We start from the raw sequence: 24,451 nt of genomic DNA on the forward strand, positions 1-24,451 counted from the left end.
GGTACCTGAAGGAGCTATCCCTAGATTTCAACCCATTTAAATGTATTATTCTCATGCTCTCTCAATAGAGAGGAGAACACTATGCTTGCAGTGCTGAATGTTACTAGAGATTTTAGAGAAGGAGAATTTTGGCCCTCTCTCTCAACAGGAGCTGATCTTTTCACTAAAGCACTGTCACCGCTCTTGCCAGAATCCATAATGTGCCAGATCTGTACTATCAGTACCTAAAGGCTACCCATTGACTAGTGTCCAGAACAAGATACAACAGAAGGAATAAGTGACCCATTACATCATGAATTCCAACTGAACCAGAATAACGTTATCTGAGAAGTCTTAAACTACTCTCCCGTTAAAGGCATTTGGTATTGCTCTGCTTCCTTACTAGGATGCAGGTTTGTTTTGAGGGTTAAAAAGTAAAAGAGTGAGGAAACAGCTTTCAGTTGAGAACACTATTGTTCACACTGAATGAATCCACGTTCAATCTGTTGACATCTTCCTCAGTATCCAATGCCAGACAATACTTAAACAATTTTGACTAATTTGGGAATGTAGCAACTAGAAAGAAGTGTTACAAATTGCAACATATTACAATAGAATCTAAAGGGCCTCATCAGAATAGGGTCCCATCAACATGGGACAGTTATACCAGCAAAACATAGAAGTTGTTAATTTTTGATACTCAGCTTTACATCTGTGAGAACCAGAAGGATACACCAGTACCCTCATTTTCATTTACCTCTTCTCTTAATTTTCGAATCAGCTCTGTATCATTATGATGAGTTTTGATTACTTCAGCTTTGCCACTTGCAACAAGGGAAGCACTTTCAATGAGATCAGGTCTGAGGGTACCCTGAGCAAGAAAAACCTCTTCAGGTTTCAGATTCATTTCTCCAATAACTTCATTAGCAATCTGTAAGATGGAGAGAAAAAAGAAAAGTGTTCCGATATACTTTTTGGTTGTCAAAGGTCTAAAAGGAAGATAATGGATTGCCCAACAACTGCTACTGAGCTGCAAAAGCACAAACAGGAAGACTAATTATGACACTAGCCCACTACTGAAATAGTCCTTACAACCCCGTATTTTGTTGAACAGAAAATGGAAAAATATCTTCAGACTACAAGGACATCACTGCCTGTTAAATGTTATATTCTCCCTGCATCACCAACACCAATTCCTGACAGATGGAAAATGGCTCATCTTCAGCAAAGCAACAGAAGAATGCCCCAATTCACATTACCCATCCATTTGGTGAAAAAACACTACATGGAAGTTTATGCAACAGAAATGAATGGCCAACCAATATAGTATATCTAAGTATGATGGTGGATCTAGTACAATGCTTGTGAACCATGTTGTGACCATTGATTGACTGCCAAAAGTTTTAGGCTTAGGGTAACGTACCAATGGCTTCTTAGGTCATCCACAACTTAGTAAGACTACTGATGCCACTGAGTGCACAGTGCTTTAGAAGGAAACAGTCTGATGTAGAAGACGTATCTAGAAATCATCATTTAAAAAAAAAACAACAAAACAACCAACAAATAATTATAAACATTACCTTAACAAAGGTGTCACCAATAATTTTTCTTTTTTCTTCAGGACTTGTAGTCATATTTAAGGTCTTGCTAATTCTTTTACGTGGAGTTCTGTCCTCATCCGAGATGGGCAGAGTTGTTGTACCATTATAGAATGAATGAGCTGCATTCACCACTGCATGAAATTACAGGAATTTTTTGGCAAAGCCAGTAAAGATTTTTATGCAAGGTTCAAAAAAAAAGTTTCACTCTATTGCTTTAAAAAAAGAAAATAAAAATCATTCCAGTCCTTTGACTATTAACTGCATTAAATAGGGCTGTTCAATACCTCAAGAATTAATTCTAACAGAAGAATTTTATCTCTCTTATTAACCTACTCTAGAGGGCAATTTTTTTTCATATTGTGAGGCTAGGCAACGGCGTGAAAGTTCAGTTCTTGCTTCCCCTCTTAGATTATAATTTGCTCGCTTTATTTAAATAGTTTACAGGACGGTATTTCCCCAAGGCCTTTCTGCAACCAAAATTAAATGATGCACTATTTACTCATGGTACATTATGCCTCTTAATTTAGAGGCTCTCAATGCAGACATCAGCTAGGAGGCTCTTTGGCATCTTTTACCAGCACTGAACTCCATGACCTACAGAAGGAGCATTTGCAGCAAAGGGATTCCCTCAATTTGTTACTCTGGCAGCGTGCCAGAGCCCAGGTTTATTGGTCTAGAGAGTACAAGAATAAGACAGATTTTCCACTAAAAAAAGTAAAAATAATAATAAAAAAATATGTGTAGAACAAAGCTTAGACTTTGCTGCATCAGGATATTGCAGCCCAATCTGCAAGATGCTAACATGCAAGCTCCCTGCACTGTTTCACACTGTCAGACTAGTGGACTATTGCTCACCTGATGTCACGCTTCCTGACCAAAACACGACAGAATCACTTGACAACAGTACTTACGCACAGCCCCAGGAATAGGCAGCTATTACTCATGAAATAAATCAGCTGGGCAGTATAAAGCAGCTCTCACTGTTTGCACAACTCAAACATATTCCTCGTGCTTCAGGTACCAAAAAAAACTCTAAAACCTTCTCATCAGCCATGACAAGGTACCTTCCGCTCTCTTGGAATGTATTGCTTCTCAACAAAGCTACTCCAAAAACAACTAAAATGCACCTATTTAGAAGCCAGGAGAGCAAAAAACAAATGCCTTGAAAACGAAATTTTGGCTATAATACCATTCAATCACCCAAATGAGCTCTCAGTTTAAAAAGAAAGAGAACCAGGACAAGAAATAAAGCCCCAGTGGAGGACTGTTAACCAAGCTACTGAAGAAAACTGCAACCAAATGAGTTTTGCAGCAGCTGAAAAGGATTACTCAACCATCAGCAGAAAAGTGAATGAGCACCAGTGACTGCGGCACATACCACTGCTTTGCTGTGCCCCAACAGCAGACAGCAGATCTCAACAACTGAGGAGATGGGTCAGTTCACTGTATGCTCCAATCAAATAAGCAAGGCTTAATATTTTAGGTTTGAAATTTTGTGAATAGGCCTAGGTTGTCCCAAATTAGCAACCGTGCTTTGGTAACTAAAGTCTGAGAACTGCGAAGATCAATTCAAATCAATGAAACAAAACACTAAACGTACATTTTAGGAGACTGGCCATATCATTAGTGGTATCAGGCATATTTAACAAAATTATGGTACCTTTAACTTGAATCCCAAGTTTTTTGAGTGCCTCCTCCACAGACTGACTCTCTCTTTTGCGCATAAATCCATTATCTATGTGTACAGCTATGACCTGATCTCGGTTTAAAGCTCGGTTCAGGAGAGCAGTACACACTGTTGAGTCCACACCACCACTGAGTAAAACCTAAGGATGAGGAAAAACAGAAAAAAACCAAAATTTGGTCAGCTGTCTATGGGGAAAGTGTTAGCAAATAATTCAGATACAACTGAGGATCAGAACAGACTACTGACTTACAGTCAATGATGTGGAAGAAAACAAGAAGTCAAACAATGGATTGACCCAATTGTGCAAACTTTCTAAAACCTGTTTCATGTCTTACCCAAATCGTGACAATTCTGTGTTTTTCAAATTAACCTGAGTAACTGTGTCAGTGTTTCTATCAGGCTTTTGCAAATAATCTTTCAGCTTCAATTCAATATACTTACCAGGACTTTTGATGAGCCCACTTTCTCTTTGATATCTTGAATGCACTGAAGTTCTCTGTTTTCCACTGTAAAGGTACCACTGCATCCCGCAATATCATAAAGAAAATTCTTCAGGATCATTTTTCCATTCACTGTGAGGCTAACTTCAGGGTGGAACTGTGCTCCATACAGTTTTTTAGATTCATTTGCTATGCCTTCATTGGTGCAAAGAAGTGAGCATGACAAAAAAAAATTGGAAGTGAAATGCATACCCAAGAAAGTCAAGCATACATTTTTTGAGTGATTTATTCTGCCACGTTTTTGCACAAATCACCAATCAAAACTAAAGATTCTGGTTAAGGTTAGAAACAAGGATACTGTTACATATCTGGAAGACACAATCCCTCAGAAACCAAGGAAAACAGACACCCTAGGAAAACCACAGTGAAAATTAATTTTTTCCTCACCACGATACCTCATACAACCCTGCAACCAAGCCACGTTGACACAGCTGCATACATGTTAATAGGGTTGTGCTGGTCAAGCTGTGCAAGCATCCCTACAGGGGTACGTTTGTGAGCACCGACGCTCTCTTTTTTAACAGTCTCTGGAGGGTTACTCTGAGTAGATCACAATACTGCACCTTGTACCAAGTAAGTGTTGCTCAGACTGGGATTAAAAAAAATTGTAGGGAAACTGCCTAATTCCACTGACCTGTTAAGACTCCCAGGTACACTGTATCACTGCATTTTCTTTCGCTGCTGGAAGCCTGGCCACCACCTTACCAGCATTCGTTTGCTTCCTTAGGCACAAGGAGCCACAGGCTTTTGTAAGAGGCCATGGTCACTCGCAGAGACGATCAGCTCTGGTGCAGGCGCGTCCCGCAGTGGAGCGGCAGATCGCTGTGTACAGGGGGGTTTCCTGAGCCGGGGAACCCACAGGGGAGCGCAGAGACCCGCCAGGAGCCAGCAGCTCTCATGAGGGCAGCTGACGAGGCATGGGCAGGGACAGGAGTAATGGCAGCCACCCCTCATTCCCACTAAAGGCAGCCCCAGGGAGCGCTGTAGCCAGGACAGGCAAACAGGACGTGGCGCAACAGTTTGCGCAGCAGTTTGCATGGCAGTTTGTGCGGTGAGGGCACCTCTTCGAAGGAGAGGCATTCCACGGGCCGAGTGGAGGATTCAGCGTACACAGGGCACAGGTCAAGGGCACCCATCCTACCCGACCCTCAAGGCAGAATGGTGGGCACTCGTCTGAGGGTAAAGGCTGTGGCTCCAGCTGAGGGGTCTGCACCATCTACCCCAGCGGTGGCCGATGCCTCCACCCAGATGGAGCTGCTGAAGGGAGAGGCTGCAGTGCAGACCTCAGGCTGCAGGGAGTGCCTAGACCTCTCTCCTGGGGCAGGGACAGGCAACAGACCTGCCTGCAAAAGGTGTGCCCAGGCGGAGGACCTCCTGCAGCAGGTGGCTGAGCTGCAGGAGGCAGTGAGAAGACTATGTAACATCAGGGAGGCAGAAAAGGAGTTAGATAGCTGGTTCCAAGTGCAGTCTGCAGTGGACCTGCAGCCCACGGCCAAACAGCCAAAAACTCCCCCACCTGCACAGGCACAAGGGAGTAGGGGGGGCAAATAATGCAGAAGAATGGATGGTTGCAACGGCAAGGACCAGCAGGAGGAAGAGACTTCCCCCGAAGCCTGAGGTGCCCTTGCAGAACCGCTTCACTGCTCTGCAGGCTGAAGAGGAAAGTCCTGTCACACCAGGAGAAGCGCTGGAGCTGAGTAATGCAGCCCGATCTGCCCCCCGTAAAACAACCAGCACCACTAAGAAAAGGTGATGGGTGATACTAGTAGACGACTCTGAGAGGTACGGAGGCACCCATTTGCTGACTGGATGCACTCTCTAGAGAGGTGTGCTGCTCACTGGGGGCTCATATCAGGGATGTCACCAAAAGGCTACCAAGCCTCGTACAGTCCACTGACTATTATCCACTGCTGCTGTTTCACGTGGGCACCAGTGACACAGCCAGGAGCAGTCTGAGGACTATCAAGAAGGACTACAGAGCCCTGGGAGCAGCGGTAAGGGACTCTGGAGCGCAGGTGGTTTTTTCATCAGTCCTCCTGGTCAAAGGGAAGGGGTTTGAAAGGGCCAGTCGAATCTGGAAAGTCAACAAATGGTTACAGAACTGGTGCCACAGCCAGGGGTTCAGCTACTTAGACCATGGGACTCGCTTTGAGAAACCTGGTCTAATGGAGGCTGACGGGGTCCATCTGTCAGAGAAGGAGAAGAGCATCTTCAGTCATAGGCTTGCCAAGCTGGTGAAGAGGGCTTTAAACTAGAGATGCCGGGGAAGGGGAACCTCAATCCATCCCACTCCTACCAGTTTGATGCCAGGGCCAGCAATAGATGCCCAGAGCCTGGAGAAGGAACACAGGTTAGCAGGAGAGTGCCTAAAGAGCAGCACAAAGGAACTCCAGCCAGTAAGTCAGCTTCACTGGGGGCCCAACTTAAATGCCTCTATGCAAATGCACGTAGCATGGGGAATAAACAAGAGGAGTTAAAGACGTGTGCACGCCTGCAGGGCTACAACCTTATTGGCATCATGGAGATGTGGTGGAACGGCTCCTATGACTGGAGTGTTGGGTTAGAGGGATACAGGCTCTTTAGGAAGGACAGGCAGGGGAGACGAGGAGGGGGTGTCGCCCTCTATGTCAATGACCAGCTGGAGTGCATGGAGCTCTGCCTGGGGATGGATGAGGAGCTGACCAAGAGCTTGTGGGTCAGGATTAAAGGGAAGGCAGGGACAGGTGACATTACAGCACCATACAGGCCACCTGACCAGGAAGACCGAGCAGATGAGGCCCTCTATAGACAGATAGGGGCAGCCTCACACTCACAAGCCCTGGTCCTCATGGGGGACTTCAACCATCCTGACATCTGTTGGAGGGACAACATGGCAGGGCATAAGCAATCCAGGAGGTTCCTGGAATTATGTTATCCTGATGATAACTTCCTTCTCCAAGTGGTAGAGGAGCCAATGAGGAGAGGTGCTATGCTGGACCTTGTTCTCACCAACAAGGAGGGGCTGGTGGGGAATGTGAAGCTCAAGGGCAGCCTGGGCTGCAGTGACCACGAAATGGTAGAGTTCAAGATCCTTAGGGCACCGAGGAGGGCGCACAGCAAGCTTGCTACCCTGGACTTCAGGAGAGCAGCCTTTGGCCTCTTCAGGGATCTGCTTAGCAGAGTGCCATGGGACAAAGCCCTGGAGGGAAGAGGGGCCCAAGAAAGCTGGGTAATATTCAAGGATCACCTCCTCCAAGCTCAGGAGCGATGCATCCCAACAAAGAGGAAGTCTGGCAAAAACGCCAGGAGGCCTGCATGGATGAACAAGGAGCTCCTGGACAAACTCAAACACAAAAAGGAAGCCTGCAGAGGGTGGAAGCAAGGACAGGTAGCCTGGGAGGAATACAGGGAAATTGTCCGAGCAACCAGGGACCAGGTTAGGAAAGCTAAAGCCCTGATAGAATTAAATCTGGCCAGGGACATCAAGGGCAACAAGAAAAGATTCTGTAGGTATGTCGGGGATAAAAGGAAGATGAGGGAAAACATGGGCCCTCCCCAGAATGAAACGGGAGACCTGGTTACCCAGGATATGGAGAAGGCCAAGGTACTCAATGACTTTTTTGCCTCAGTCTTCACCGGCAGGCGCTTGAGCCTCATCGCCCAAGCCGCAGAAGGCAAAGGTGGGGACTGGGAGGATGAAGAGCCACCCACTGTGGGAGAACATCAGGTTCGAGACCATCTAAGGCACCTGAAGGTGCACAAGTCCATGGGACCCGATGAGATCCATCCGCGGGTCCTGAAGGAACTGGCAGATGAAGTTGCTAAGCCACTATCCATTGTATTTGGGAAGTTGTGGCAGTCCGGTGAAGTTCCCACTGACTGGAAAAGGGGAAACATAACCCCCATTTTTAAAAAGGGAAAGAAGGAAGACCCAGGGAACTACAGGCCAGTCAGTCTCACCTCTGTGCCTGGCAAGATCATGGACCAGATCCTTCTGGAAGCTATGCTAAGGCACATGGAGGACAGAGAGGTGATTCGAGACAGCCAGCATGGCTTCAGCAAGGGCAAGTCCTGCCTGACTAAGCTAGTGGCCTTCTATGATGGAGTGACTACATCAGTGGACATGGGAAGGGCTACAGATGTCGTCTATCTGGACCTCTGTAAGGCCTTTGACACGGTCCCCCACAACATCCTTCTCTCTAAACTGGAGAGGTACAGATTTGATGGGTGGACTGTCCAGTGGATGAGGAATTGGTTAGATGGTCGCATCCAGAGGGTAGTGGTCAACGGCTCAATGTCCAGATGGAGACTGGTGACAAGTGGCATTCCGCAGGGGTCCGTATTGGGACCGGTACTGTTTAATATCTTCATCAATGACACAGACAGTGGGATTGAGTGCACCCTCAGCAAGTTTGCAGATGACACCAAGCTCAGTGGTGTGGTTGACATGCCAGAGGGTCGGGATGCCATCCAGAGGGACCTGGACAAGCTTGAGAAGTAGGCCCGTGTGAACCACATGAGGTTTAACAAGGCCAAGTGCAAGGTCCTGCACCCGGGTCGGGGCAACCCCCGGTATCAGTACAGGCTGGGGGATGAAGGGATTGAGAGCAGCCCTGCCGAGAAGGACTTGGGGGTACTGGTGGATGAAAAGCTGGACATGAGCCAGCAATGTGCACTCGCAGCCCAGAAGGCCAATCGTATCCTGGGCTGCATCAAAAGAAGCGTGGCCAGCAGGTCGAGGGAGGTGATTCTGCCCCTCTCCTCTGCTCTGGTGAGACCCCACCTGGAGTACTGCGTCCAGCTCTGGAGCCACGCACCTGTTGGAGCGGGTCCAGAAGAATGATGATGAAAATGATCAGGGGGATGGAACACCTCTCCTATGAAGAAAGGCTGAGAGAGTTGGGATTGTTCAGCCTCGAGAAGAGAAGGCTTTGGGGAGACCTTATCACAGCCTATCAGTACCTAAAGGGGGCTTATAAAAAAGATGGCGACAAACTTTTTAGCAGGGCCTGTTGCGACAGGACAAGGGGGAATGGCTTTAAACTAAAGCGGGGTAGATTTAGGCTAGATATAAGGAAGAAATTTTTTACTCTGAGGGTGGTGAAACACTGGCACAGGTTGCCCAGAGAGGTGGTGGATGCCCCATCCCTGGAAACATTCAAGGTCAGGCTGGACGGGGCTCTGAGCAACCTGATCTAGTTGAAGATGTCCCTGCCCACGGCAGGGGGCTTGGACTAGATGACGTTTAGAGGTCCCTTCCAACCCAAACTATTCTATGATTCTATGAAATGGCACAGGAAAATGTTGTGGCTAGGAAAGGTACAATTCTGTTTCTAATGCCTCCATAAAGCGGGGTTAATGATATCAGAGCTCTGCTGAAGCTTGCACACTGGATGCAGCAAACTTTTCATAGCAAAACAATTTATAGAGCGATCTGAGTAGGCTTGAGTTCTAGATTGCTTTGAAGATAACCCAGAATATAATGAATGCTCCGTCTAATCTTAACAGTAGTTTGGAAATAACCTTTCCGTAACAAACCATGTTTAAGTCTTTTAAAAGGTCAGTTTTTTCTCACATTAGTCTGATTTAAGAGCAGTACCTTAAGGTTTGGGGTTTTTTTAAATGAAAGATTTAAAATAAACCAGGTGCATACTTTGAGATCTTACTAAGTGGCTCAGCTAACTTAAGACCTCTCCAGGTCTCCCATCTCCTAGGAAAGAGACTCAAAGCGGCTGTTTGGCATTCAATAATTTGAGTAGCTTTCAAAAAAAAAATTCTAAGGTCCTACATTTTTCTGTGACAATCTGTGTGCAATATTTGAAACACCGCTTTCAGTACCAACATTACTTTTGCTCAGTTGAACATTCATGCAATAATATTAAATACAATAACAAGTGAAACACTGTTTAATTATTAAAGCTTGATTGACTTGTACTATTACAGTGCAAAAGCCAAACACCATTTACACTGCACTCTACAGTACATGTCTTCCTCTCCCCTGCCTTAAGGGCACACAATATTTTATTTCAAAGAGAAACAACACATGCATACTTTAAAATAACATAAACTGTAAAAATAAAGTTAACTTTCCCTTAAACCACCAGTTTAAAAACAGGACCATTCATTTTCATGTCTATTTCTTTCTTTATTATCATGACAGCACAACATGCAAACACATACAAGAAATTGTTAAAAACAATTCACTTATTTGGCAATTAAATAACGGAGATATTCTGTTCCCATTTGGTTCTAACTACTGTCTGCCATAATTCTTTCCTTTGATGAACATTATCAAAAGACAATTTCAGTATAAAATAAATACCTGCTATAATGTTCCCAGACTGCGCAACCACTTTGAATCCATCAGCTACTTTATCCACGCTATCTCCATGAGTGAGGAGCACAAGCTCTTCCTTCTGAAGGCCCCTAAATAAAGATTAAAAAATAGAATCAATTAAAAAAAGAACAAAGACTTAACTACCTGTGTTTCCAAGAGAAGCCCTTAGGGATCCAAATAAAAGCACATCTCGATTGACCAGGCCCATTTGAAATACATGCAGGATTTCCTTCCCAGAAACAGTCACCTCCAACTCTGAGATGCCTCCATTGGAAGCTGCACAAGTTCTCGTATGATACATCCTTCATCCAAGAGGTAATTTATCTTAATTCAGAAGGGTTGATTGTGGTTTTTTTTCCAATAAACTCGCCAATACTGAAGTATCCCCTCTTTGACATGTAGAGCCATCTAGAGTCAATCAGGATACTTGGAGTCCTGCTTTTTATTTCAATGAAGTGAAGTTTTCTTGCTCAAAACTAAGTGTTATCAGGACAATTTGGGCACCTCACACTTTAGACAGGGTATAAAGTTCTGCAGTAGCCCTACAGGAGAAAGTTAATAAAATTGGAATACCAGGTATGAGTAAACTGTTCGAATTATTACAAAGAACTTGAGAGGCATTGACAAACTACCAAGAAATCTAATTCTGGTTTTATAAAACAGCACAAAGCAATTTTAAAGGAAGGTAGAAAACAAATGGTGTCAGATTTTCTATTACCTTTCAAAAATTGGATGGGTGCCAACCAATACAAGAGTAACACACTGCACAGCAGAAGGATATAAGAGCTTAACACAAAAGGTTCTCATGTTGTGGTACACTTTATGGTATCTCAGTGAAGACATTCTACTGTGAAATAAGGGGTTTACACAATATTCCAAGCAAATATATCTGCATTTCTAAAGTCAACTGAGAAGTTATGCCTAAGTATTTGTTTAAATGAGTAACTTGCTTACTCATGAACACAGCTGTAAAAGTTTTATTGGAAATTATCAGATTAAGCATGGGTGCAATTTCACTACATTCTTTAAAATAAGCTTCCTCTCATCCAGCCACCAATTTCCAGACCGGTATTTCCAATATTGTTTTGATAACTTAAAATGTCTATGTACCTGAACAGTGAACATGTGTTATCCAGAGTAATGCTGAACACTCCATCTTCTCTAACACTCTTCTTGTGCACCGTACCTCCAAACACCTTATTCATCATCTGTCAAAACAAAAATATTACATGAAAAAGCACCACACAATCTAGTACCACTTTGTACCTCAGTCTGCCTATGACTGACAACAGCTCTAACCCCCCAGTACATACCAGCCTAGTTTTTCATGATTATACTCATTTAATACATCGTTTTGCAACATAAGAATTCTCTTCAAAATTAATTATCATTCTGTATTGGGCTCGTTCCCTTCTGCTGGCCTTCTGTCAGCATCGCTGGGGACCACTGCCACAAACAAGAAGCAGCAGAAATCCACAACAGTAGACTATAGGTAGAGATTTGCAAAATAATGCATATTCAATAGTGTACATCTGCTTGCACTTATAAATGGCTGCTCTGCAAATCAGCTGAGTATCTGAGGTCAGTTATCATAAAAACAGTTAAGCTGCTGAACAAAAATCTGATTTATCTATCCTTTAGTTAAGGGCCCCCAGATAGGCTTAAACTTCTAAAAATCTGGCTCCTCAGCTCTGGAGAACCAGTCAAAAACTTGAGTCTATTCCCTTAGTGTTATTTTTGTGACTCTTAATAATCCTTGCTATATCAGAGTAGTACAATTCTCAAGCAGGTTTTTTCTTTCTAAAACCTCACCTTGCCATTTGGATATCTGTATTTTAGATTTCAGAAGTCTCAAAATAAATATTTTTTTCCGTGCAAATATAACTGGCAACTTTAAAAATATTTTTAGAGTTTCACCTTCCAACTACTTTAATTTTCAGAGATTTAAGGCTTCATTTTAGACCTAGTTGGATACTATACTTACTGCGCTTGACTGATTTCAATCTTTTATAATGAAGTAGTAGTGTGTTAATATGCACACTTGATTCATTTCCGTAAAGTCAGCCTTAAGGAACTCCCCTGCTTGAGGCTAGCTAACGTGGTTTTCAATTTGCTTGGCATTTTAAGGCATGTTTTAATATAACACACGTTTCCCTTTAGAACAGGGAGTGCCAACATTGTTTCCGTAATTACCAGCCTTTCTAAAGGAGTTTTTCCAGCCATTATTCAGCACCTCTGCAGGCCTAGTAAATCACTAGCCCTGGAAAAAAACAAGAGGCACAAGCAGAAGTCATGCATCTAATCCATCCCTTTTCTCCCTGGAAGTTTGTTTCTTCACTCAGCTTGGATCTACTAGATCACTGCAGGACCACCAGTCAGTCCTAAGGTAAATAAGTGTTTTGGCAGAGGGAGGGTTTAAGCACTCTTAAGAACTATACTAAAAACATTCCATGCTTGAAAACCAAAGGGAAAAACTATTTCACTTGTTTACACGAGGGGCACATTTTCCAATATCAACTAGACAGAATTAGTTAATGACTGCCAGGTTATATTTATTGTGACAAAAAAAAGGCAGTGTGGAACTCAATTCACAGCACTTAAGCAAAGGAAAACCATTTATGCTATTGATACGGCAGAGCCAAGAGAAAAATACACAGTATGCTCAGTTTACCAATTAGCACTTTAAAAGCATCTTTTGCACTTGTGGCATACTGCTTATATTTGAAAAGCAGGTCGTTTAGCAGTTCATCTTCAGTTAGTATCAGAAATGAGGCCTAGAAGACGGCTGTAGACAAACATATCTCTCAACAGCACCTGCATGCCATAGCAGATTCCAAGAACTGGTTTTCCTATTGTAAATATTGCTGGGTCGAACCATGGTGCATCTTCTGCATACACAGAGTTTGGTCCTCCAGATATAATGATAGCTCTGCAGACAAAAGATAAAGAAAACATTAACTCAAATATATTGTTGACTTTAAAATCTCTTTATTTGCTTTAAACATTGACATTGTCTCCTAACGCTTAGAACTCTATATATTCTAATATAAATTTTAACACAGATACCCTAACATATAGCTTAACTTTGCTATGCTACAGCTGTCAAAACCAGCAGCTTACCAGAGAAGTATTTAATCAGTTTAAACAAAGTCAAATATAAACCATCTTAAAAAGTGACTGTATTTTAAATTCCTCATAGCCAAGCACCCACTACGAGAAAAGCAAGATGGCTAGGATCAAATGCAGAGTATTAGCATTAAGATATATATACTTCATGATGTCTGTGCCATGTGGAGGGGAGTTGCACTCAAAAAACAGACTCCCAAACTTCTAGAGCTGCTGAGAAAATGTCCCTTAATTCGCCCTGATTATGAAGTGAGATGGCATTAGCAATAGGTTGTGAATTAAAAGTCCAATACATGCAAGCATTTATGGTTTGAAGTTAATACTTCACGCTATAACAGAAAATTAAATCTTTTCAAAGAGGAAGAGAGACCTTTGCAAACCATGATGATTTGCAAGATCGTGAACTGCAGAAGTACCAGCCAGTTGGGCAATGCTTTGTGGCCTCAACCCAGGATCGAACACGGGTGTACCAGACCTTGGACTCGTGTACTGTTTATTTCGCAGAGAACATCAAATCCATTATTCAGAGCGAGAAACGAAAAATGGGACAAGAGAGAAGTTGCATACATAGGATTAAATGCATCTAATAAAGCTTTCTTCTAGCATTATTTAGAGTGTTTGTCATGCAAGTACTGACAAAACAGAATTTTTCTATTTTTAAGCAGCAGAAACAGGCAGTGCGCTTTCGACATCTGTACCACTGGCAGAAATAATCATGTAGTAACAAGCCCACGTACCGAACGCCACCTCTCAACTGCAGTCATGCAGGGTACCTGCTCCCATCAACGCACAGCTAGATCTCCCCAGCAGCCCACCTCCACCTCCCCCAGCCTGGGCTCCTCATTTCAATGCAGGGGACGAGGCAGAGGGCTGGATGGGGGCACCCCTCAGAGCCAAAGTACAGCAGCTTGCAAACTGGAAGAGGCAGCATTTATTTCTTTGTGTGTCGGGATCTACAAGTGAGCTTTGGAATAAGCATACAGCTGACATAGGTGTAGTTTTACACTGAACAGTCTTGACAACTAGTACCTGCTGTACATGTACAGGCACTTCCGTTCAAGTCAGAGATGTGATGAATTTCCTAAACTCAGACGCCGCTAGAAAGAGACTGAAAACTCTTAACACCTGGTGGTATTACTGCTTCTAATAATGCCACGTACAGAAGCATCTGCTTAAGTGCCATACATAGAGAACACTATTTAATATTAAGGAAAATATAGCCACATCTACAAATTGAACATTCTTACAAGAAGTCAAAATAGTTATACACTGTCCTATCCAAAGAGCAGAGTCTTAAAAATCTGCTTTTTTCCATACCAATTAAAATCCCACAGAATACAGAAAGGTTATCCAATATGGCCAAGTATTAAAGAAAAAAAAAAAGTATGAGCTGAGGGTGAGAGAGGAACCTGCATCTTCTCAACTGTCCAGGAGAAATTAAAACTAGCATGGGATGTAGATTTTTAAAGTTTTACTGCAACACCATGTAATTTCTTATATACCTTCTTGCATTGGTATGAATGTACCTTTTTCTGGTTTACCTTAAACCACTTCCAAAACAACCTGACCTAGCTTTGGAAAGCCTATTTGCAATGGATTAAAGGCACATCAGGAACGATGTCACAATACCAAGAGTAAAATGCATGCATTGATACCCCAACCTCAGGACTCACACCAGAGCTCAGATAGTGCCAGAATCCAAACTAACTCAAGCGGAGCCCCCAACTGCAGCACCTCCTCGGCCCAGGATCAGGATCTTGTGGAAACTGCTAACTTTTATGTCACATTTAGATGAAACTTGTCACTAGAGATTGTTCTGAAACCATGAAAATTGAGGAGCTGGCTTTTTAAAACACAACAACGTGTAAATACAATTTAGCAAAATGTTCCATCTTGCTGCCTGTCTCAAACCTTAGCACAGACCAAAGCGCAGCTCCTCAGCCCATTCAATGCATGAGCTGCAACATGGAAACCTGACTATTCCCGTGACATGTGGAATATATATCAAAATCTTGCAGTAAAACCACGAACTCATTTTTACAGTGGTCATTGAATAAAGGCACCCAATGGCTGGCATCAGTATTTGCTGAGCTTTCCTGGATGCGAATGATTGACTGAGACTGTGGACACAAAGCTTATTGACCAGTCTGGGTAACCAATAACCTGAAACCACTATCTTAACCTTGAGAAGTGACCTTTTGAATGAAGAGGTTTTACCATGTTTTAAAGAGCAATTATTTGGAATGACAAGTCCAACAGGTCTAATCACGAGACTTTGAAGAACCTTCAACTATGAACAGAAAGGGGGAAAAGGTCTTCCCACTACAAACCTGCATCAATACAGCACAGGTCTAAGACAAAACATCATTAATACTATGACCCACACCTCAAATCCAACACACAGGAGATACAGGACTTCTTTTTTAAATTAGTAAATTAGTAATTAGGTATGTCCATCTTTTAAAGAATTGATTGTTGGAGAATTATAAACAAGATCTGACATGAGAAGGTATTTTTCAGAACATTTCTGAAAGAAATTCTTCACACAACAGCTACCTGATAGATCCAGCAGTTCCTGGGTTTTCTGTTCTCTGTGTTTTCAAAAGAGATCAATAAGCTCCTATTTGACTTACTAAAATATACTGTTTACTGATTCACTAATTATCATTGATTAGAAAAATGCAGTTCTGCAGCAAAGCACTATCTTTATCTGTTGTCGGGCACAACTGAGAAGCACACATGCACCGCATTTCTGGATTTGTACCAAACTGACAAGTAAGGTCTTTGATGATTTGTAGACTTCAGGGTATTTATTTTCCCCACACAAGAGAGGCATACCCTGGTAAGCCTAATAAAACAAGAAAAAGAAACATACAAAGTACTAAATAATTGAGAGACTTTTTCTTGCTGCAAACAATGAGTGGTAGTTTCAGTTAGTTTTTTTAGTGGCTTCCCAGAAACAGTTTGGCATGATTTACCACAATATCTACAGTATTCAAGTTAGGTTTTGGGTTTTTTTTTTTTTAAATTAAACTAAGAAAATAATTTTTAGAAACTCACGAAACTTATTTTCTTGATTAATAGCTACCCTAGTTTAACAGGTAAAACAGCAAGATCATCTAACTTTTTGCAGAAACATATTTAAATTACAACCTCTTTAATTATACTTACAAATGGAAATGATTAAAATTACATTAAGGCATTAAGAAGCAAATACACAAAATTTATATTACTGCACAAGTTTCCCCAGCAAAACTCAGGTGTTTCTGTGGATAAGCTAAAGATGCAATCATTAACATCATTACAATGAAAGTTATTGCACATAAAAACCCTGGCAATTACCACCACTGCCAACATCCACCCATACCATTACACTGAAAGGAGAGAACAAGCAGAACATACAGGCAGAGGCATTGCAGGAAACCACCTACCGAAACCCTTGTTCTCTGATTGCAAAGGCTGGCGTTTCCAAAGGGAAGATCTCAGACTGGACAAACAGCTCGCGCACCCGACGATCTATGACTTTCCCGTACTGTGCTCCGGCATCGAGTATGACGACGGCTCCCTCGTAGTGGTGCTGCCCATCCTTGAGCTCTCCTCCAGCATTCTCCGGCTGCAAACACCACTCACATCAGCACTTTATGGTGACACATTGCAGACCGCAGACTTTAAGCCAGATCTCTTAAACAATTAAGATCTGCAAAGCTTGCTAAGGTTGCCTATAAGTTAATTTATGATTAAAATGATAAAGACTAGCCAAGAAACTTCTAACTGAAAAAATCATCAACTTTATAAGGGCGAGTAGATGCATTGGCAAGATAAAGGGGCTACACATTAACACAGCACATCCCTCCCAAGCAGCCACACAAACATGACATCCCCATCCCCCAAAACAAACAGGGTACAAATTAGGGAAGAAAAATGCTAATAAGCTAATGAAGGCAGAGCTTTCCATAAATAAGAAGTCATATGCCCTGTTCACCACTACAGCCACGACAGCTTTTTCCATTTTACAGTTCCATATAAAACCCAGCAGACCCTATGATAATTAAGAGTATGTGCCTTTTTCTCAAGCAAAACAGGACAGTGCAAAGTCAGAAGAAAAATGTTTTTCCCCATCACATTGCCTCGTACGCTTAATTTTCACTTGACATTACCTCCTGGAGATAATAAAAAGGAGAAATTGAGAACAAATGTCTCTGCTAAATGATTTTTCAAAAAACCCCAACTTTTGAATGCAGCATTCAAGCAGATTGCACATTGGAACAAAGCAATGGTTCTCTTTGACCCCATCACATTTGAACTGGTTGGCCAGCTTCAGCTAAATCTGAAAGAGGGATAGAAAATGCAAGGACAAGTTTCTTCTTTTTTTAAAAGAAATTGTGAAAAGAGGCAGCTATTCCATGGAAGTGTCCGTATCAGAGGATCTTCAAAGAAGAATGTGAACACAACCCACACTGTAAGACACCAAGAAATTCATGCACAAAAAATTCTGCTGCTTGAAGAAATTGCTTACTTTGGGAGTGTTTCTCCCTTAACTTAAAGCTTACACTGTTTCCAATGTAGTTGGAATGTTTCCAAACTGCCAATGTAGTTTAATGAAGGAAAAACCAGGAAGGGTTTTACTTCAGCAAACACTGCCTCAAAACACATCTTGAAGCTTACGACCATTTCAAGTTTTAATTATGGCATGTTGGAGTTGTTCTGCACGTTTGTACCAGGCAACACATCCTTCAATCCAGGGCTCACAGGAGGCTCCCACCACTGCTGCTTAGGCTCCGAAGGAAGCTGGGGCAGCCTGCAGCATGCCATGGTATTTCCATGTGGGTCAGATAATCACCCCTCATCAACCACAGGTCATTCTGGAGGAGAGCATCATGCTGCTGGGACACATTCTCCCCAACAAATACACAGCAAAGGCTGCACTTGAGCTTTCTTCCTCAGCTACCAAGCAACACCTCAGATAATTGTCTTCAAATTAGTCAAGAAAGGCAAGCACACTGGAAACTTCCAAAGTTTACACTAGCTGGAAAAGGTTTTATCTAAATTAAAGGACATAAGCAGAAAAAATAGTGCTAAATCCCTCAAAAGCCTAAATCCAGGTTACAGTCAGCTACTTAATTTCTTTCCTTCAGCTGGTAGCTGAGTGTGCCTGATGAGGAGCTTGTAATGACTTTTTAGTCTTGGGTTACACAAAAAAGGGGCACATGCTGGAAGAGAGTAGACTTCAGCAGCAAACGCCCCTTCAAACCCCTTGGTCAGATGGAGAGAGGTCACCAGAACTGTCTTCCCTTCTAGTGGAAGGGAGGGAATCGCTTTTAGAGTAATTCTGGGCATTTTCACCCAGCAATTTCTAAAGTAGCAGTTCTTATGAGAAAGACCAACATCCTTATGCTTTCCTGATCCCATCTTGTGGCAAACATTATTCCTTGCAGTGCTATTTCTTATTAAAAGTCTTTGTTTCAGAGCACATGCTGTAGCTTGTACCATAAAGGGACAGAGCTCTGCAGCCCTCTCAGCTTAAGTGTCTGAGATTGTCCATTCCCACCTGCAAGAGACCAGGGTGGGACGTAAGCAGTCCCCTCCAGACTCCCGGGCAAGCCAAGGGTGCATATAGCCAGCCCTTGCACGGATGGGTCCCACCTGTCAGCAGTGCTACCCACACATCATACCCTAGCATTTCCCAACCTACTGACCACCCCTAACAACCTGCAGAATGAGTAAGAAGAAAGTAATACAACTCTGTGAAGGCAGCTTTTACATTTTACAGTAAAAAAAATACTGAAACCAAGTTATTGTTGGCATCAGCTCAGCTGGATCGATGGCCAAGCATTTACATCTGCAGCTAGTAAATAAATCTTGTTTTCAGTGTCCTACCCTGAAGGCACCAAGATGCTTTGAGCAGTCAGGTGTAGTTAGCTGGGCCCAAGCAACAGCTGAGGGGGAGACATGCATGTGAAAACAAAAAGAGCTCAAAGTTACATTGGCAGTAGTTTGAGAAACGTTGCATAAGGCAGCATAAGTAGGTCTGTATCTCAAATGAACCTGCACCTTCCCTAGTTCTCCTCAGCAAAAGCAGGACAGTAATACATACCCCTTTGTCACAGGGATGAACAGGACAAGCCTCTGCACTGCAGTCACCCAGATGTGAGCACTCAGCTCCCAAGCTGGCAAACCCCTTCACTGAGCCATCCCTGCTTCTTCACTCTTGCCAAGTATAGCATCATTTTGCACAATGATCGGAGGAACACTTTCAGAGATAACTGCATCAACATTAGAATTACTTCTCAATCATTTATGTGGCCCTGGAAGACGACTGTTAAGGCTTTAAGTAATAGCTCATTGCCCAAGTTTCACTGGGAGTCCATTAACACCCTTCCAAAAATCTCAAAAGCATCTAATCATAGCTCAGAAGGTCTTTCCTCAGACGATGCTACGGGCATTTCAGCTAAAATGCAGTAAAAACACTGCATCTATTGAGCAACACAGATCTCCCTATGGGGAACATGTAAGATGAGCAAGGCAACATGCACCTCACCAGAAAAAAAAAAAAAAAAAAGAAAAAAATTACTCAGTTGGTGGCCTAATAACTTGCTGCTCCCTTAGATGTGGGCTTAGAGTAAACTACAGGCTGAAATAATTTTCTCCGAGTACTACACAGCGCACTGCCCACTGTTCTTTTCTCCTGTAGGCATCCTTGCAGCACATCCCCAGCATACATCCAAGCAAGCCCCATCCCAGGAGTTAACGCAGGCGACTATCACCACACCGACTGCATCAGAGGGGTTTTTCTACTTTAGCTCAAGAGTGAAGTACAACTGTAAGGAGGTTCAGCTCTGAAGAGAGCCCAATAGAAACACTACCGTAAATCACATGGAAAAAGAAGGAGAAAGGTGGTAAGTCAGTACAGGATCTGATTTTATTTATTTAAAGGCACAGTTCCAAGGCTAGAGATTTTGAATCCAAATGTAATAAGGGAAACATCATTTAATAAAATTAAAAAAAGAACAGATGCTGTTAACGTGCAGCCAACATGGCAGTTTAGCTCATGTGTTTGTATACCATACACATGCCAGGAGAAAGATGAAGAGGATACCAGGCAGCCCAGCTCCTGCAGGGACAGGGTTTACGGACCCAGCGCCTCTTCCTAGTGGGGATTCTCCAGTTTCTAATAAAAGCTCTTTTTCCCCTCAATAGGGGTGTAACTAGAGTTCCTTGTCTTCTCCTGGTCTATTTTCACAAAAATCTGGAGAACTTGCTATCTTTGAGAACTTCTGTCGAAGCTGGTTTGACAGCTCTCCAAGGCTCCAGGTGTTGGGGCAGAGCAGTGGCACCAGCCTCATGTCCCGAGAGCAGGACTAAGAAAACAGAGTGGGACTGGAGTATACCAAGAAAGAAATGGGGGGGAAGTCTATATTCAGCTAATTTAAACCACAAGAGTCACCCTGAAAACCATGTCATATGTGAAGGATTCCTACTGTTCTCTACGACTCATGAAACAAATAAAGCAATTACACTATCTAAGATAGTGTATCTCCAGACTGCCATTTGCCTGCTGTTTCACAGCATTTCTCCAGACCCGAGACCTGGAACCAAGGTCCGGAGTGCCACCTGAACCATATCGCCACCTCCAACTGCACTGCTGTGGCAAGGGTCAGCCTTGATCCGTCATTTCAGCTCTACCATTTGGTAACACTGGAAGAAAAAAGCTTCCATCGCTGTTAGGTGGTTTTGTGTCAAAAAAAAAGTAACTATAAATTCTATAATGAGCTGTGGTAGGAGACCTGCCATCAGGCTTGCATTACCAGCTAAGGACACCACATATCTTATTCCTCAGTGTACCTACCTAGTGCTTTAAACTAAGTTTGCAGGTTCCTAACAGCCCACTTCTGCAGAATCAGGGAATTTTTCAGCATTTCACACACCCACACGCTCGCAGGATTTTCATTAACACAATTTATAAAACACATTAACATACAGAACAGTCATATTCTGGAGTACCAAGAAGCACCTGGCAGAGCCCAGTCTGCAGCAGCAGCCCCTCTGCCCGAGCCCTCAGCCCTGAGCTTTCACCCACACTAATAACTTAGGACAAGCCTCAACCAGGAGCCTTGATCTGGCACTTTCAAGCCAGCACAGATTTTACAAGAGTTTAATTGTTTCCCTGTGGTATTAAAATTAAGCATTTAATTTAATTCATTTTTTCAAAGTATAACAGGAAGGTAACTCCTTCAAACTCAGGCAATCCCCAAAAGTGATACAAGAACCCCCAACCCGTTATCTCAGACAAACTTTAATTTACGTAAGTCGCGTGCAGATTTCTAATGGCTGCTGGGACCCAGCCCCCTGCGGAAACCGCTCTCGTGAGCTCTTGCTACCCGCTTCCTGCGAGAGCACGGTTCGTGGAAGATGAGCTTTGCATCGCATAGCTAGCTGGGGGTGTGACCACCCCAGAGAAGAGGAGCCCTCAAGAGCAGCCCTGGCCAGGGAAAGAGATTGTGTCGATGGTCAGGGAAACGCATGTCAGAAGACTTAAGTAGGGACCAACCAAGCACTTAAAAAAACCCCTCAGTGTTACATTTTCTTGAAGACTAGATAAAAAGTCTAGAGCAAGGCTTTTATCCTACTACAGAAGCGGCTTGAGACAACTTGCAGGGTTTTGGTTCAGAAGTTGCATCATCAAGAAAAAACTTCAGCTTCATAAGGGCACACAAGTCATTTTGTCACCCTGGCATGCAAGAGCTACGCCGACACACATCTTTTTTTCCACTGTCGCTGCAAAGTGGACATGGGGCAACACCGAGGGAGCAGCATGATCCTGGTGGTCACCAGGATGGAGACAGTGGGCCCTGCATGAGGGCTGGTGTGGGCAAGCCTGCCCACTTCTGCAGCAGTTAAGCAAACCAACTTTTCTCTCAAGTTGCCTGAATGAGTGACCGTTCACATTGGGACGTGACGCCCAAACAGCGTGACTAGCTGCTAGGAAAGGTGCTGGCCGTACCCCCGGGGAGCCCAGTTTTGGTTTCATCCCGGAGGCAGCACAGGCCGTGCAAGGCACGGAACAGACCCGGTGCGGGTGAGCTTGGCCACGCCATGAGCCAACGTTTTAAAAAATCCTATCAAAATCCAGATTGTGAAGTTAATTAATTTTTTCAGAGCAACCGCGGTTGTGACTGAGCAGGCAGAGCGGCGCAGGGGGCAGGGGACAGGCAGGCACCGGCCCCTCGTAGTCCCCACACCCGCAGCCGCCCGGCCCCGCTCCCTGGGCCGCCGCCGCGGACCCCGGCCTACTCCGCGCCGCAGGGCCGCCCGCAGCCCCCGAGAGACGGCCGCAGAGGAAGGCCAGGCCCCACCGCGCCATGTGCCCGCCGGGCGGCCAGGCCAGGCTAGGCTAGGCCAGGCCGGGCCCGGCAGCGGCGGCACAAAGCGCCCATCAGGCCCGGGCGGGCAGCGAGCAGCGTCCCGGGCCGGGCCGCGGCGGGGGGAGCGCGGCGGCACTGACCTTGGCGTCTCCGTTGCAGAGGGCCATAGGGGCTGCCGGGGCGCGGCGCCGCCTCCGACCGGCGGGAAGCAGCGGGCAGCCCTGAGGCGGGGAGGGGGAAGAAAGGGCCGCGAGGAGCCGCCGCCGCCGCGCCGAGATGAGCTAATGCCGCCCGGCTGTCGCCTCCGCCGCGGGGAGGAGGAGCCGCGCCGGCCCGGCCCCGCTCCGGCGGAAGGGGCGGAGCGCGGGGCCGAGCCGGGCCCGGCCGGGGGCCTTGAAGTCAGAGAACTGGATTTGGGGGTGTTGTGTGCAGCGGGCTGGGCGAACCACCGGAGCAGGGGGATAGCGGCCGCAGCGCAGCCCGGCCTCCCCGCCCCTCCGGGTCACCGCGCCTGGCTCTGTGCGGGTTTAACGCCAGGGATGCCCGCACAGCTGCTAGAGCTCAAAAATGCCGTGCACGTCCCCGCCAATCGAACCCAGCTTACGGTATTTGGGCTCCTGGGGCTCATTTCAGTCCGGCTTAAGGGTACAAATGAAGGCAGAAACTGAGACTTTATAGTAAGTGTTTTTCTGTGTGTCAATATTGTATGGTATAAAGTGCATCTTCTATTTCTGCTCAGGTGGAATTTCTTAAAAGACACTGAGGAAGGTGACCAATGAAAGTAATGTTCCCAAAATATTTTTGAAACCCTTCTCTGAACTTTTAAAATTATTAGTCTTCTCACTCAAAGAGAGGGAAATGAGGAAAGGTGTGAGTATAAGAACTCAAGTTATACGTGGAATTACAAACCAGTATCTGGTTCCACTGTCAGATTCCGAGTGATTTTGTCCTAAGGATAATATCAGCATGCAATTTTTGTTCCAAATGTTTTAATTGCATTATGGCTGCGATGGGTCTTTCAGGAATTAAAAAAGAAATGGAAGAATACTTCAAGCATTAAAAACAGAAGAAAAGTGAGACACACAAAACGTGTTTCTGATGGTCCAATTATCATGTAACTGTAGAAGTAACGGGCAAAAGAATGGGCGGGAAAAAAGTAACATTCGCTTACCTTGTTCTTACTGATTTTTATTTCTGTTAGTACAGGACAGCCAAAGAGCAAAAAAAATGGAACTTAATTTTTATTGTTCATCTACTATTTACCGATCATTTAACAATGCTGTTTACCAGCCTGGGGCGGGCGCACACTCGCTGAAGAACGTTTGAAAGCACCTGGGGGGTTTGTGCGGGCGTTGCTTAGAGCCCCGATATCAAATACGCCCAACACCGACAGCTTTCCCAGCCCCGCAGGGCCGGGCCGGCTCAGGGAAGCCCGGCAGCTCCCCTCTCCACCCCGAGAGGCAGCTGCTTCGTCGTCCCTGCACTGTCCCAGCGCTAGCGTGCACCGTGCTCACCGGCGAGCCCTAAAGCCGCCTCCCGCAGCGCCCCGGGCGCTCCTGCCGCACCGCCGCCGGCCTGTCCCGGCTCCGGGGGTCCTGCCGCCCCCCGTCCCGCGCGGGACCCAGCGCACACCGCGGGCTGCCAGGCCAGGGCCCCGCTCGCCGCCGCGGTGACCCGACTCGCCCCCGCCCGCGGACGATCGCGGCAGACAGCCCGCCGGGAGCGGCGCCGCCTGAGAGGCGGGGTGGGGCGGGGCCGGTCAGTCAGGGTTGAGAGGCGCGGGGCGGGGCGGCTGCCTGACGTAGGTCTGTGGCGCACCAATGAGGCGCAGCCACGCCTGCCGCGAGCGCCGCGTGCCCGGAAGGGGCGGGGCGGCGGTG

The 24,451-nt window shown here is 44.9% G+C and overlaps 1 protein-coding gene across 1 annotated transcript in view; it reads right to left on the reverse strand.

Moving 5' to 3' along the window:
- Positions 1-22,852, reverse strand: part of GMPS (guanine monophosphate synthase) — a 35,966-nt gene extending 13,114 nt beyond the window's left edge. The window contains exons 1-9 of the mRNA XM_076341486.1: positions 22,712-22,852; positions 16,641-16,822; positions 12,898-13,012; positions 11,194-11,291; positions 10,069-10,172; positions 3,709-3,902; positions 3,241-3,406; positions 1,560-1,711; positions 737-910 (exon numbers count right to left, since the gene is read on the reverse strand). Coding sequence (XP_076197601.1) covers positions 737-910; positions 1,560-1,711; positions 3,241-3,406; positions 3,709-3,902; positions 10,069-10,172; positions 11,194-11,291; positions 12,898-13,012; positions 16,641-16,822; positions 22,712-22,738 — 1,212 coding nt within the window. The 5' untranslated portion in view covers positions 22,739-22,852. The remainder of the gene's footprint in view (positions 1-736; positions 911-1,559; positions 1,712-3,240; positions 3,407-3,708; positions 3,903-10,068; positions 10,173-11,193; positions 11,292-12,897; positions 13,013-16,640; positions 16,823-22,711) is intronic.
- Positions 22,853-24,451: the final 1,599 nt, after the last annotated feature.

Source organism: Aptenodytes patagonicus, chromosome 6, assembly GCF_965638725.1.
Source record: "Aptenodytes patagonicus chromosome 6, bAptPat1.pri.cur, whole genome shotgun sequence".
NCBI lineage: Eukaryota > Metazoa > Chordata > Aves > Sphenisciformes > Spheniscidae > Aptenodytes > Aptenodytes patagonicus.